This window comes from Heloderma suspectum, chromosome 6 (assembly GCF_057233095.1).
Source record: "Heloderma suspectum isolate Gila_16-S chromosome 6, 16-S_ref, whole genome shotgun sequence".
In the NCBI taxonomy this organism is placed as follows: Eukaryota; Metazoa; Chordata; class Lepidosauria; order Squamata; family Helodermatidae; genus Heloderma; species Heloderma suspectum.
In genome coordinates, this window is record NC_139463.1 from 116,101,666 (window position 1) to 116,117,335 (window position 15,670).

At 45.0% G+C, this 15,670-nt stretch overlaps 1 protein-coding gene, 2 non-coding genes and 1 pseudogene across 4 annotated transcripts; 2 read left to right on the forward strand and 2 right to left on the reverse strand.

Annotated features, from left to right (window-relative positions):
* The first annotated feature begins 892 nt into the window (after nt 1-892).
* Nucleotides 893-3,357, forward strand: LOC146342716 (histone H3). The gene has a single exon (XM_084806246.1). The coding sequence runs from the start codon at nt 1,792-1,794 to the stop codon at nt 2,200-2,202; it is 411 nt and encodes a 136-aa protein (XP_084662372.1). The 5' UTR covers nt 893-1,791; the 3' UTR covers nt 2,203-3,357.
* On the reverse strand, nt 2,574-8,312 carry LOC146342717 (uncharacterized; annotated as a pseudogene). The gene has a single exon (XR_014783956.1). The product of XR_014783956.1 is annotated as an uncharacterized LOC146342717 (transcript).
* A 4,415-nt stretch (nt 8,313-12,727) lies between these two features.
* TRNAS-AGA (transfer RNA serine (anticodon AGA)) lies at nt 12,728-12,809 on the reverse strand. Its single transcript has one exon. It is a non-coding gene; the product is annotated as a tRNA-Ser (tRNA).
* A 2,522-nt stretch (nt 12,810-15,331) lies between these two features.
* Nucleotides 15,332-15,403, forward strand: TRNAG-UCC (transfer RNA glycine (anticodon UCC)). Its single transcript has one exon. It is a non-coding gene; the product is annotated as a tRNA-Gly (tRNA).
* The last annotated feature ends 267 nt before the right edge of the window (nt 15,404-15,670 follow it).

Consider the following 15,670-nt stretch of genomic DNA (forward strand, 5'->3'; position numbering starts at 1 on the left):
ACTGCAAGGAGGTCAAATCAGTCCATCCTAAAGGAAATCAACCCTGAGTGCTCATTGGAAGGACAGATAATGAAGCTGAAGCTCAAATATTTTGGCCACCTAATGCGAAGAGAAAACTCTTTGGAAAAGACCCTGATGCTGGGAAAGACTGAAGGCAAAAGGAGAAGGGGACAGCAGAGGATGAGATGGCTAGATAGCATCACGGATGCAATGAATATGAACTTGAGCACGCTCCGGGAGAGAGCGCAGGACAGGAAGGCCTGGCGTGCTATGGTCCATGGGGTCACGAAGAGTCGGACACGACTGAACGACTGAACAACAACAACATTCCACGACTGAATTCAGAGCGCAACCCTATACATGTCTATTCAGAACTAAGCCCCATTAGTTCAGTGGGACTTACTCCCAGGAATGGGTATAGGACTGCAGCCTGACAGTGGGATCCTATATATACACACACACACACACACACACACACACGGCTACTCAACGGTAAATACCATCAAGTTCAATGGGGTATACAACCAAGAAACTTACCTAGGAGTTAACCCTATTGAACTTAATGGTACTTACTGCTGAATAAGATAGTACTGTAAATAAGTTTTAAAAATCAGATTAGGTAAAAATGAAGACAGTGACAAGTAGCAATGGTGGGATTCGAGTCCACATCCCCGAAGACAGGGGAGCCTTAATCCAGCGCCTTAGACCGCACGGCTACCAAACCTAAAAAACGTAGAATGTTGACAAGTGTACCGAATAACATCTTTTTCTCTCTCCTGTGACCTATTCCCTTCTTGATTAACATCCAACCTAATGATGAGTCCTCGTGTATTCGAAAACTTGCTCACTCTTTTGTTTAATCAATCAATAAACACCCCACCTCTTTTACCGTAGTACTCAAGGCTAACCACACTTTATTATGTTTTATTAATTTGTAAAATTAGTACACAATTGAATAAAATGTAATTGGCCGTAATACATGAATTACATTGTTATTACTTTAGACCAGGGGTGGGAAGAAAGTAGATCTCCAGATGTTTTGAACTTCAACTCCCAGAATTCCTGACCATCGGCCATGCTGGCAGAAGCTTCTAGGAGTTGAAAGTCCAAAGAACCTGGAAACCTTCCTGCCAGTGGAGGCTGGTGGCTCCGATTTCGGTGGGTCTGTGGATCCATTCTGAGTTTCAGCCAGAATTCTAAAGGAGATATCCGAGGTGCTGTATCTATTTTGGGGATTGGGTTAAGTACCTTGGATAGCTCCTTTAGACTTCTGGCTCGTTCTGACTGAAACCCATAATAGATTCACAGCCCCTCAGTGCTTTCTGCTCACCCTTTCTTTAGATGACAGGCATAGGATATGCTAAAAAGTATCATCTTGGTGAGTCTGTAAAATGACACGTTACATTGTTGCCCACCGCTGCGCTACAATACTTGGGAGAAGCAAAAATATGTACCCATCAGGCCTCCCTTGAGAACATCAAAGGTGAGCAAGAGAAGAGGACGAAGAGATTTACTCCCCTTCACTCCTGGAATTAAAATAAAGCAAAGTCGAGTCGAGTTGCTAGGAAAACGTCTAACGCAAAAGAAGCGGCAAGCAGGCGGAGGAAAAGAGAAGGAAACCCATTGGATTTGCGCGGGAAATTCAAACTCTGAAGTGTCTGCGGGGGAGTTTTGTTGGCCTCAACCAATCAGGAGGGAGAGTTGGCTATAAATACCCAGGAAGCGATCGTATTCCTTTTCGGTTGTCCTTTGTTTGGTGGCTAGCCTGAGGTTTCTCTAAGAGAAGGGGAGATGGCTCGCACCAAGCAGACGGCTCGCAAGTCCACCGGCGGCAAAGCGCCGCGCAAGCAGCTGGCCACCAAGGCCGCCCGCAAGAGCGCCCCGGCCACCGGCGGCGTGAAGAAGCCCCACCGCTACCGGCCCGGCACGGTGGCGCTGAGGGAGATCCGGCGCTACCAGAAGTCCACCGAGCTGCTGATCCGCAAGCTGCCCTTCCAGCGCCTGGTGCGCGAGATCGCGCAGGACTTCAAGACCGACCTGCGCTTCCAGAGCTCGGCGGTGATGGCTCTGCAGGAGGCCAGCGAGGCCTACCTGGTGGGCCTCTTCGAGGACACCAACCTGTGCGCCATCCACGCCAAGCGCGTCACCATCATGCCCAAGGACATCCAGCTGGCCCGGCGCATCCGTGGCGAGAGAGCGTAACTGATGGAAGCCCACCTCTTGAGGCACAAAGGCTCTTTTAAGAGCCACCCACTTGGTCGGGGAAGAGTTGATGACCTCTGGTACCCATTATTTTCAGCCGAGAGAGAGTGCAGCAAGTACAGCAGCATCGGTGGGGGGAGGGGGCTGAGAATAATAGCCTGGGAGAAGACTCCCTAGCCTGAGAGAAAAGGCCCCAAGGCTGGGGAAGGGAAAGACCTAACAAACCTCGAGTTCATTGCTTCACCAATTTTTAGTTTCGCACTGAAGAAATTACTTGTACAAGAAGTTTCAGCTTTTTTCTATGAATTTGTGGGCGGCTCTTAAAAGAGCGTTTGGGGGTTCTCCGAGACCCGCTCCTCCCAAGCGTGCCCTCACTTCTTCGGCGCTGCCTTCTTCGTCTGGGCCGCCTTGGCTTTGGGCGTCGTAGGCCTGGCCTTCGCCTTGACGGCTTTGGCTTTCGCCGGGCTCTTGGCCGCTTTCTTGGCCTTCGCCTTCCGCGCGCTCTTGGCCGCCTTCTTGACCCCGTGGGCGGCCTTCTTGGGCTGCTTCTGGGCCGCGCCGCCGCCGCCGGGCTTCTTGGCCGCGCGCTTCCCGCTCCTGGCCGGCGCCGCCGCCTAGCCCTCCGCCGGCTGCTTGCTGAGCTCGAAGGAGCCCGAGGCGCCCGAGCCCCCGGCCTGCACGAGGGCGCCTTTGCTCACCAGGCTCTCGAGGCCCCGCTCACGCGGCTGCTGCTCTTCCCCACGTCGCAGCCGGCCGCCGCCAGAGCCTTCTTGCGCGGCCAGCGACACCCCGCCGCGCTCCCGGGGGCGGACGCCGCCTGCACCAGCACCTCCGTGGCGCTGCGCCGGAGGGCTTGCGGGGCTGGGCGCGCCCGCCGCCTCCTGGCCTCCTTGGCGGGGGCCTTGGCCGCCGGGGGGGCCGCCGGGGGAGCCGCGGCGGGGCGGGGCGGGGCGGGGCGGCCGGAGCCTCTTCGGGCATGCTGGCTGGCCGAGGACCGCGGCGGAGACGCGGCCCGACCGCAGAAGCGCGCAGAAATCACGGGCGCGGCGGCTGCCCGGTATTTCTCGGGCGGGAGCCGCGCTCCCATTGGCGCGTTTCCGCGCCTTCTGCCTGGGGAGCAGAAATGGCTCCGCTGTCCAGGGCCGCTTCGGTGCTTCTCACGCTCCCCAAAACACGGAATTCATTCCGGGCCATTGCACCGAATCGCCCGCATCTGAGAAGGAGAGGACTCCAGACTTCCCTTATATTTGCTTGAGATGCCCAAAGAAAAGGGTAGCCGTTTACAATTGAGACGGAGTCCAATCACAACGTAGTTTATGAGCTACTGGGGTTTTAAAGTGTCATTTCTGGTCAAAATAATGTAGCAGCCATATCGGGGATCAGACTAAGTAGCCTCATGCAGTCTCATGCTTCATGTTCTTGCTGAGCTCTTTCTCCCTTGAATATATTGTTGTAAGCTGACGAGACACAGGAATTCCTTATCTTGTCAAAGGTCATACAATTGTATATCTTGTTCTCTGCTGCTCTCTTCTGTTCTCTCCTTATCATGGCTACCCTATAACCCAGTTCTTGTATTATAAACAATAGTGCTAAGAGAAAAAATGTTGAGGATTGCAACCCCATGCGGGAGGGGGAGGAGGAGCCGTTTCATATGTGTCACAATGTCTATAAAACCAATGTGCTAATGTAAATCGGGGCTTCTGGCTCTTTGGAAACGATTCCAGCCTTAAGCCCGCGCGTTAAATAAAGAATCTCTTTTTCCTTCACTCCGTGGTCTCTCTGACTCTGGGTTCTGCAACATAAATGGTGCCGTGACTCGGATGTGGCAGGCTCTGAGCCAGACAGGTGGCAGTTGCCTGCTCTTGATCGCCGCACCGGGAAGACGAGCTCGGCGCATGCCTCCCTTTCTTGGCGCCACCGACCTTTTTGTCGAGTGAATGGGAGAAAGCCTGCACCGGGATCGCCCAAACGGCAGCGAGCGGCAAGAGAACCTTGGGAAGCGGAGGAAGGAACTTGAGCCCTGCCTGTATCGCAGCTGCAATTGAGTTGAAACCCACATTGGAAGCCTTCAGGAGAAAGGCAAGTATATGGGAAAAAGAGGGCCCCGCCTTTAGGGAGAAAGGCCACTGGGCAGAAAAAAAGAGGGCCCCGCCTTATGAAGAAGGTCAGTGTTGGTGGTATACGTATACAAAAGAACCTACTCCTTGCGGGTAGAAGGGGGGCCTGATCACACCCCCGAGTGGGCGCCAGTACCTAGCACGCCAGTACTCAGTAGGAAGCTGAGGAAGCTGGGGAAGCCGTTTTCCGCTCTGGTAAAAAGTGGGAAAAGTGGGTGGCAGGGACATATGGATGTAGTGGAGAGATTGATGATTGTGTGAGTGGCTACTGCGGTTTCTGAAGCATACCGTTGACCGTCCGGGTGCCCAGGCCAGTAGCAAAGTGCGTGGTGTGAAAAATCCTCTTGTGTCGGCCAGTGAGACCCCTTACTCACTGACCAATTCCCATTCCCTAATTGTGTCTGTCTTCAATTTAGGAGAGAGGCTATGGGTGGTGGGGGAAGCAAACCTTGCACCCCCTTGAGATGTATGTCAAACAAAGAAGGAAAAAGGTTTTTTTTTAAAAAAGATTCAGAATAAAGAGAGAAAACAGCAAAAAGCTCAAGGTCGAGCTGAGAGGAAAAAAAACAAGATCTGAGGCTGTTAATTAGAAAAATGTTGCAGGACAGTCTGGCTTTTAACAAAGCGTGGGAGCGTGAGAGTGTAAGGCCGAAGAAGTAGCTGTTAGCCTAGCGCGCCGAGAGAGGGGGGGCAGGAAAATTGCCCACAACGTTCTGAGTTGTGCAACATCATCACCTCGCCTAATTGAGATGAAATCCCTAAGAAATGGAAACTGAAAATGAAGACCCAGAAAATGAAGGCAAAATAGAAAATAAAGGTGAAGAATCAGCCCCCAGAGCACAGGCTAGACCCCTCTTCGAGTGAAAAGTGTGCCATAAGACTGTCCCAAAGCAGAATGAAGCGGAAAGACCATGTTGAAGATCTCTGTCAAGGTAACCGTGTTTAGCTTTGAACTGTGTTAGAATTGCATAGAGCCTGTAGCTACTGACCATCGGCTATATGATTTCTGAAGAGCGTAACCATTAAGCTTTTGCCGTGGGATTCCCTGCAATGAAGAAATCTCACTGATTTGAGTGTCCAGTGTTACACTGCCTAAGTATGTGTGCTAAAGAGACCGAGAAACCAGACAGCATGTTCCTGGCCAAGCCAAAATCACGCTACTGCCATGCTCCTGAAAGCTGCAATAAACTGTGTAAGCTGGGAGACCCAACCTGATTGAGAAGAAGATATTGGAGCAACTGTCTTGAAAAACAATGAGATCTGTGTAGCTGGCTGGCTGACGCTGTCAGTGATGTTACAACTTTAAATTAAGACTGTTTTCCTGTTTGAGACCCCAGCGAAGAAAGCAAACCCGAGTTATTTGTTGCCCGTGCCAAAGCAAGAATTTGGTGGCCCTGTACCTCATCGTGTCCTGTTTTGAGCTTGGGATTTACAAATACAAACAAACTGAGAAGCTTGCCTTTGAAGTCCTGCAAATCACCCCACCGCCTTCCCGAAGATTAATGGCTGCCTGAAAAATGCAAGTATAAAGCGATGTCCATCACCCCCCAGCGTCCTGAGTTTCGGCACTCAGTGTTTCAGTGCTTTCGTGTACCAGGTTAGAAGAGAAAAAAAAAAAGAGTAAGTTTTTAAAATGTCTGTGAGAGAACCTGACAGAAGTAAAATAAAATTTACAGAGGAGTTGCCCAAGTTAAAGCGTCACGGCTAGAGAGCTGAGCTGTGCGGCTCTGTTTAGACAGAGGCCTTGCTAAAAAGTTAAAGGCCCTTGTCTGTCAGAAGGGGTGTAGGGCCACACTTTCCCTTTTTAAACTCATGCAAAAGTAGAGAGCCTTCGCTGGAAACATCACATCTTCATTGCCCAGAGCCGTCTCTGTTTGCTTCCATCAATGTCTGGGCTTTTTAGAGACACTCTGCACATGAACTAAAATTTTAAATTGTCAAAGACTTGCCATGGACAGTGCTATGAAGCTTTTGATAAACTTGAACTCTCATCGCTGTAGACCATGTGTCTGTGTTTGTAGTCAGCTCAGTGTACAGCAGGCTGAGTTTGATCTGTGACTTTTAGATTTCCTTCTGCCAGAACTCATGCAGCATAGAGTTGCCGATGCAAAAATGGTGACCTAGAACTCTTTGTGTGTGTGGGTATGCCTTTCCCTTGATTTTGATGAGCCCTGAGCTTTCAGCCAGAAGAGCAGTATAATTGCTGGATCTGCTCCATCATGCCTTACCATGCAAAAAGTGTTTTCCATTCATTGTGTTAAATTGCAGAAAAAGTTTGTTGTGTATATTTTATGATTTCTTAGATATCATAAAATATATGTGATATTTGCAGATTAGTGTTAGTTGCAACTCCAAATGATACTAAGTGTAGTTCCCAATGGATGACGAAAAGAAAAGACAAAAGCAAGTAGAAAAGAAGGAATAGAGAAAGTAGAAGACAGATAGAGAAGAGAGAAAAAGAAAAGGCAAAAGGCAAAGAAAAAACATTTGTAAAAAAGAAGCGTGGCCATAGTTGCCCCCAGGGTAAATTAAAAGCAGCTGATTGTGCCTGGAGCTTATTACCTGGGGTAAAGTAGCCACAATAATGTAATAGTTCTTTAAAATGAAGAAGATGTAGCTAGAGGGAGAGGAGGGGCCTATCCCAAATGTGTGTCAGTGGGACTAGTGTAAGGCAGAAAAGTTTAAGTAAGTTTAACTTGAAAAAGACAAATAAAGAGACAAGGCTGGTGCATGGAGCAGAAAGTTTTATATAAAAAGTTTGAAACATGATCTGCAATACAGGCAGATCAGCAAAGAAAAAGAAAGCAAAAGAAAGAGAAAAAATTTGTCTTCCCATACTAATAAATAAAAAGTGTTATCAAGCACTCTGGGAAGCGAAGTTGTTTACAGGAAGCTGTGCCTGAGAACCAAACACTTCTAGCCTATGCTGAAAATGCTTGCTAGTGTTATGGGTAACATGTATAGTATAAAAACCCATTTAGCGCAATAGCTCGTGGTTCAGAGAAGCTGTCTGATCCAAAAATTAAGTACGCCTGTGTGCTGTAAGTTACCCAATAAAGTCTCCTTGTAAGTAACCCCCCCTGCTGGAATCCCAAAACACAAGTTGGGCTAGAGCGCCTCACCCAGTATCAAACCCTGCTGTTAGAAGCCATGAAAGCAAGTATGAAGAAGTCAGTTAATATGACCAAAGTGTCTAAAGTGCTGCAAGGTGCCACCGAGGCCCCAGAGCGTACTTGGAGCGTCTTTCAAATGCCTATCGCCAGTACACCCCCCTCGACCCAGAGGCCCAAGAAGACGTAAACGAAAAAAGAAAAGAAGAAGACCCGGCAGAGGCAGAAGATTCTTAAAAAAAGAACCAGTGTGCCCAGTGTGGACAAGATGGACATTAGTGGCATGAATGCCCAAATAAAATAAATGAAATACACAAAGGAGAAAACCAAAGGGGCCAGAATGGGCGAAGAGGGAGACAGCTTGAGAGGGGCTGTGACATTGACTGTGAGGGGCAGTGACATTGACTTCATAATTGACACTGGAGCAGCATCAAAAGCAAGCAACAAGAAGTCCAAACACTAAACAAAGGTCTTCAAGCCCAGCGTGGCTTTGTCTTAGAAAATAAGCCCCCAATTCCCATCACAGAAGTTCATCCTTTCCAACCAAGAGTTAAAGTATGAGTTAAAGAGGGAAAAATAACCCTTTGACTCCCAGATGGAAAGAACTCAGAACTGTCATACTTTCCACCCCCGCAGCTGTGAAAGCAGCTAGAGTTAAACCCTAGATACATTGGACACGAGTCAAGAGAGCGAGAGGGGGAGAGTAGACTGTAAACAGAAATCCTAAAAATCCTTTAAAAATCATTCTGAAAAAGCAGTAAGAAGACTCAGGCTAGACCTTACTGTGGACACACCGGGAAACTGTCCCCCTGCGTACGGTCAGACCTGCAACTGGAGAATTGAAGAAGGGGACTAGACCCTACTGCAGCTTCCCAGGTGAATAGCTGCCCAGCGTACGGTCAGATCCCAAAGAAGATCAAACATGCGTGTTGTAGTGTTAGTAGTGTTGCATTGTGTTTCCTTAATAAGGTGCAAAAAGGGGGGTCTGCCCCTGGAAAAAGAAGTTTGTCCCAGTGATTTGCTGATAATTACTGGCTTCACCTGGCTAACATCACGAGAGTAAAACATTTTTGTTTGCCAAGAGGTATACCTGCAAACAGGCTTATTAGCTCTTGCCTAATAACTGTCTGTAGACATCCTGGGAAAATTCAAAAAGATACCATGTTAAGAGTTTATGGTGTAAGTTTAACTTATTCCCAAAATGCTAATTGGGGCGTGGTTGCAAAGATCCTACCCCCTACAGAGTTCACTCTACGCACCCCCATCATTGCTGAAACAAATGCTACGTGTGCACAAATGCTTAATTGTCAAAAATTTTCCAGAAAATATAAAGCTATCCCTGGCCCCCTTCCACTGAAATAAAATTCAAAACATATCTTTTAATGATGCCCACATACTTTTGCCTCATGGATAGTTTTAGACATGTAATTCCCGCACTTGGTCATTCATTCCTGCCAACTTGTCTGATAACCACCCATGTTGCCTCAGCCGCCAATTGAACTGGTGCCAATTCTTCCCCTGTAGCCCGAGAAAATCCGTCAACGGCAGCCTCGAGCACTCCAACTAACTAAAAATTGTAATAGTCATGTGCAGTTATATTCTGACTCAGAAAAATTGGCCTTAGCAATGTCACTAGTTAGGGTTCCAGGTTTAGCCTTGGCTAATGGTCTAAAGAACAACTGGTTAGCTTGCAGCTTAGCCAAAAGCATAAATGCCACCTCACGAGCATTGTCATTGTTAAATAAAAAGCTGCATGATCTAAAAGGTGCAGTTCTAGAAAACAGAGCTGGTATAGATTACCTCTTCCTTCTTCATCATTTAAGTTGTGAGACACACCAAAAGCTCTGTTGTTTTAACTTAACTGATAATGGCAATGCTGTAGATGAACAGATCAACAAGCTGCACAATATAGTAGCTAACAAAACAATAAGACAAAACAATTAGCTCAATTAGTTAACCCCTTGGCTTCCAGATCTTAGCTGGCTTAAAAGCATTGTTCATCCTAATTCTACCAGTATTGTTCATAAAAGTTCTGTTATGTCTCTGCGTTCCTTGTCTTATGCGCTGTTTAACCAATCTGTTTTATGTCTCAGCTAGTAAAACTGCTGCCCTCTATGCTCTAATAGCCCAACAAGAGGCTAAGTAATATGTATGTCACAAAAAGCTTTGTATAGTTATCAGAAATGCTATAATTGTAATGAAATTATGCATTTAAGGGGGGAATGTAGCAGCCATATCGGGGATCAGACTAAGTAGCCTCATGCAGTCTCATGCTTCATGTTCTTGCTGAGCTCTTTCTCCCTTGAATATATTGTTGTAAGCTGACGAGACACAGGAATTCCTTATCTTGTCAAAGGTCATACAATTGTATATCTTGTTCTCTGCTGTTCTCTTCTGTTCTCTCCTTATCATGGCTACCCTATAACCCAGTTCTTGTATTATAAACAATAGTGCTAAGAGAAAAAATGTTGAGGATTGCAACCCCATGCGGGAGGGGGAGGAGGAGCCGTTTCATATGTGTCACAATGTCTATAAAACCAATGTGCTAATGTAAATCGGGGCTTCTGGCTCTTTGGAAACGATTCCAGCCTTAAGCCCGCGCGTTAAATAAAGAATCTCTTTTTCCTTCACTCCGTGGTCTCTCTGACTCTGGGTTCTGCAACAATAAAACGATCTTTTTTCGGACTAGAGATCCCAAAACAGAGTCTCCGAAACTCTGCAGGGTCTGCAAGACTATGAGCTAGAAATTAAATGTTTAGTAACGACGATTTAGCTCAATATTTTGTAAGGATGAACACTAACACAGAGATTGTAAGTCTCCCAAGAAATGCAGTGGAAGCATTGCAGAAAGAGAGATCCGTCTTTTCAAAAGAGGTGTGTTGGTTCCCCCTTAACGGATGCAAAAGGTTAAAAGATACCTGGAGACGATACGCGTTAACAGGCAGCATTTAGCCATTCGTAGCCCCATAGATTTAGCGTTAGTTATAGACCCATTGAAATCAATGAGACAGAAGGTAGTCACGACCTTAAGTCCCATTGATTTCAATGGGTATACTCTAAATATGACTATGTTGGGATGTATCAGTAATCATCCTTCTCCACTAAAACATACAAACACCATCCCTTTAAAAATATCCTTAAATGCTGGATATTTTTAGCGAAATGTGAATTAAACTACTGGTTCATAGTGAAGCATAGTAGTTTTGAAAAATATGATAATGAGCTCTCTTGAACTATAGAAAACAAAAGTCCTCCCTGTCAGGGAATCGAACCCATGCAACAGGCTGGGATACTCACCACTATACTAATGAGGAAAGAACTGAACCTTTAGCTTTCAGAAAAACCTCAGATAGATGGAAAATTCGACTTAATTTCTATGTGATTCTCTGACTTTCTTGCTTTGGGAATTATAGACTCATTTAAAGACTGTTTAGGGATTCAGATGTTCACACATCACAAGCTGAATATGAGCCAACAATGAGATGTGGCTGCAAAAAAGGCAAATGCTATTTTGGGCTGCATTAATAAAAGCATAGCTTCCAAATCCCGGGAAGTACTAGTTCCTCTCTACTCAGCACTGGTTAGGCCTCATCTTGAGCACTATGTCTAGTTCTGGACACGACACTTTAAGAAGGATGCAGACAAACTGGATAGGGTTCAGAGGAGGGCAACAAAGATGATCAGGGGACTGGAAACAAAGCCCTATGAGGAGAGCCTGAAAGAACTGGGCATGTTTAGCCTGGAGAAGAGAAGACTGAGGGGAGATATGATAGCGCTCTTCAAGTACTTGAAAGGTTGTCACAGAGAGAAAGGCCAGGATCTTTTCTCAGTCATCCCAGGACACGGAATAATGGGCTCAAGTTACAGGAAGCCAGATTCCGGTTGAACATCAGGAGAAACCTCCTGACTGTTAGAGAAAGATGACAATGGAACCAATGACCTATGGAGGTAGTGGGCTCTCCCACACTGGAGGCATTCAAGATGAAGCTGGACAGCCACTTGTCAGGGATGCTTTGACTTGGATTCCTGCATTGAGCAGGGGGTTGGACTTGATGGTCTCATAGGCCCCTTTCAACCCTACTATTCTATTATTCTGTGAACCCACATCCAACCTGGATATTGCTTAACATTTCTTACAGTGCAATCCTATGCACGTCTCTTCAGAAGTAAGCCCCACTGAGTTCAATGGGACTTACTTCCAGGTAAATGGGTATAGAATTGCAGTGTTCTCTGCCTCTCCATTCTCTGGTGCTTCTTAGTAATAAAACCAATAGCATAGTATGTAGCATTCCTACATACGACTCAATCCCTAAATTATTCTGGGCTACATACAGAGGGAAAAACTACTGATTTAATGCATTCCCGACATTTTAAAGTTTACCTATTGGGATTGTAAGGGCTGGAGAATCTAGAGCGCTCAATGTCCTTTTGCAGTACATGGCACCTCCATGCTTTTTGCATTCTTACTGGTGCCCAATGGAGCACTCTCCTCTCTTGTTTATATATTTATATATATATATATTTAAAAGATGGAGAAAAATAGCAGAATGCAGCCAGTACTGTGCTGAGTTTTCTTATTTAAAGGAAATGGGAAAAGTAACATGCTGCATTGGCCGGAAATTGAACCAGGGTTAAGTTCTTGGAAGGCAGCTATGGTAACAACTATACCACCAACGCTTACCGAAGTGCTTCCTTGGAGAGCATCCATACCTACCATTAGATTTCTTTCTCACTACAAAGAAATATCTGAAAACTACTTATATGTTAGGCAGTGCTCTTTTCTGTGAACTTTACATATTACAGATGGGTTCAGCTGTCATTATGTTTTGTGTAAATATTTAGAGTTAATGCATCACATGCAGATTTATCATCATAGAATCATAGAACAGTAGGGTTGGAAGGGGCCTACAAGGCCATCGAGTCCAACCCCCTGCTCAATGCAGGAATCCAAGTCAGAGCATCCCTGACATCATCTTTATGATGACTGAATACACACCTGAGTGGAACAAGCTGATAGGAAGAACTAATCTCCCTGGCATGCACACGCGTCCTGTTAAACTTGCTGTTCTTTAGTGTTAGCTATGGGCAAATTATAGGGAAGGCTATAGGGAGGAGTGAAGAAGTGAGGAGTTTGTGAATTCTAATTATAACAGTAACTTAATAAATCCTTGGTTTAGAAAAGAAGGCTTAAAAAAAGGTGAGAAAGATCAGGGCCTTCTTTTTCTTTAAAGCAAATTGGTGGGGATATCTTTCATGACCGGAAGAGTCAATGGGAGGAAATAATTTAAAAATGCAAAGCGCAGTCAGCAGGATTCGAACCTGCACGGGAAGACCCCAATAGATTTCTAGTCCATCGCCTTAACCACTCGGCCACGACTACCAGTTGAAGAAAGCCCTCATCGTCTTTTTTTTTTTTTAAGGACTATTTTTCTCCTGCCGCATTGACTATAAAAATTAGAACAACAGAGTCTTGTGACTAGCTTTTTGGAGAACTTTGAATAGGTGTTCTACCATCTTATCGTGTTTAAACCCATCTCCACTTTAGTCTGGGGAGCAAAAAGTTGAGATACAGAATAGTTAAAAAATCTAAGTGACTCTTCTCATTTATATCCTTATTTGAGATTAAGAAAAATTGTATGTGAAATACTATGAATTTTCTTTTGATTTCTTAATTGGTTAAATTTTTAAGAAATCAGGAAAAATGTTTTCAGGATAGCTGTGAAAATCAGTAGGTTAAGGGCACAGTCCTTTGCATGTGCTGGGAGTTGTATGACTTTTACTGTCTAAACATGCATAGGATTGCACCCTAAAAGTGTTTTGCTCTTGATAAGGGGAATTCTCACAGGCTGGAGAAAGGAGTAAACCTTTCAAGGCCACAAGATGGCGCAAACCTTAGATAGCCTGAAACAAAAAGTTTTACTGGAAGAGGTCTTGTTGGCAAAGTTTCCTCCCGATAACAGTAAATGTGATCTCTCCTGCAATTACTCTTATACTTCTTTGTGCTAGATTCTGCAACTTCTTGTAGCTATAAGTTTCCGACATAAAAACTTTCATAACTGGCTCATTGGTCTAGGGGTATGATTCTCTCTTTGGGTGTGAGAGGTCCCAGGTTCAAATCCTTGATTAACTCAATAAGTTTTTATTTTATTTCACTTAAAATAACAACACTGGTGTGTGTGCGTGTGCGCGTGTGCTATCTTTCATTTGTATGTATTCAAGTACCGAAGTTTAATAACTCCAAAAAAAAGTTACAATTGTCAATATACTGAACTCTAACTCTTAAAAGGAGCAGAAATATGCTACTAAGGAAACCATTCTCCAACTGCCAGTTCTCATGTAGCTAAACAGGAGGCACCATATACACACACACATGAGCACGCGTGCTTAGGGGAACCCCAAAGTATGAAGAAGCAGTGGAGGCTGGTGTCTCTGATTTTAGTGGGGCTGTCGATCTATTCTGGGTTTCAGTCAGAACCAGCCAGATCTCTAAAGGACTTATCCAAAGTGCTGAGCCCTAGTCCCAAAATTGGTTCAGAACCTAGGGCAACTCCTTTAAAGTTCTGGCCAGTTCTGACTGAAACCCAGAATGCATGATCTCGGAAGCTAAGGAGGGTCAGGCCTGGTTAGTACTTGATGGGAGACCGCCTGGGAATCAGGCTTCCTGCACTGAGCAGGGGGTTGGACTTGATGGTCTTGTAGGCCCCTTGCAACCCTATGATTCTATGATCCTATGATCACAGCCCCCCCACCCATTGGAACCACCAGCCTCCACTGTGAAGAAGTACATAGGCAGAAAAAGAACTAAGAGAAGAGAGAACCCAAAACAGCCCACTAAAATCTGAGCATTCTCATTGACCTCACAGCACTGAGAGGTGAGCGGTGAATACGATACCGTGAGATGCTAGATACTGAGCTTTGTTTCTTCTTTCTGGACTTTTTCTGCTGTTAAAAATGGAAAGCTTCATAGCTTCACTTCAGTCTAAAAAAGATATTACACTAATGTGGAGTCTGGAATTTTACTTATGGTCATCATGGCTCCCTCTGCCATTTGTAGAGCTGAACAGTTATCTTCATAAGGAAAATGTAATGTCACCTTACGCAAGGCGACATTTTATGACTTGGAGGAAGAGACGGGTGGAATGCTTATCAAATTTGTAGATGACACAAAATTGGGTGGGAAAAATAATACATTAGTAGAAAAAAACAAAGCTTAAAATTATCTTCATAGGTTAGAAAAACGGGAAGAAAATAACAAAACAAAAATTAAGAGAGGCAAGTGCAAAATTCTTCATTTAGGAAAATGAAATCAGATGCACAGTTATAAAATGGGGGATACCTGGCTTGGCGATAGTATGTGTGAATATGAGTCAGCAGTGTGATGTGGCTGCAAAATAGGCAGATGCAATTTTAGGTTGCATCAATAGAAGCATTTTAAAATTATGGGAAGTAATAGTACCAGTCTATTCTCCACTGACAGTCTGCAGACCTCATCTCAATTACCGTGTCCAGTTCTGAACATGACACTTTAAAAAGGATTCAGATAAACTGGAATGAGTTCACAGAACGAAGATGATCAGGGGACTAGTAACTAAGTCCTATGAAGAAAGATTGAAGGAACTGGTTATGTTTAACTTGAAGAGAAGACTGAGGGAGGGTATGATAGTGCATTTTTAAGTACCTAAAGGTTTGTCACATAGACAAGGGCCACAACTGGTTGGCTATCATCCAAGTCTATAGGACACAAAATAACAGGATTAAGTTACAGGAAAGTAGATTTGGTTGAGCATCAGGAAAAAAAACTATATACCACTGGCTTTACAAAGCTGTCTCTTTTCCTCTCTACACTTTGGAAACTCTTGATTACATCCATAAAAGGAATTCCAGGAAAACCAAAATTCGCCTGCGTTGGTGGTATAGTGGTGAGCATAGCTGCCTTCCAAGCAGTTGACCCGGGTTCGATTCCCGGCCAACGCAAGTACTTCAAAATTTTGCTTTATTTTTAAAAGAATATTTAATTATAATTTTTTTCCTATCCCCCAAGGAGAAATCTAAAGAGAGGTAACAACAACTCAAGTAGAGGGGCTTTTGTGACTGTTGTCTCCCCCACCAAATACATTTCTGCAAGTGTAAAGGGAGCACGTTATTGGAATGATTAATGTTTGCCTTAGAAGGAAACAAGAATTCATCCCATCAGATATACGGGCAAAAGAATGTTCATTAATAGGGGTCGAAACTGAGCAC

Bases quoted from the DNA above. Each gene is read 5' to 3' on its own strand.
- LOC146342716 (XM_084806246.1), top strand. From the start codon at position 1,792: ATGGCTCGCACCAAGCAGACGGCTCGCAAGTCCACCGGCGGCAAAGCG.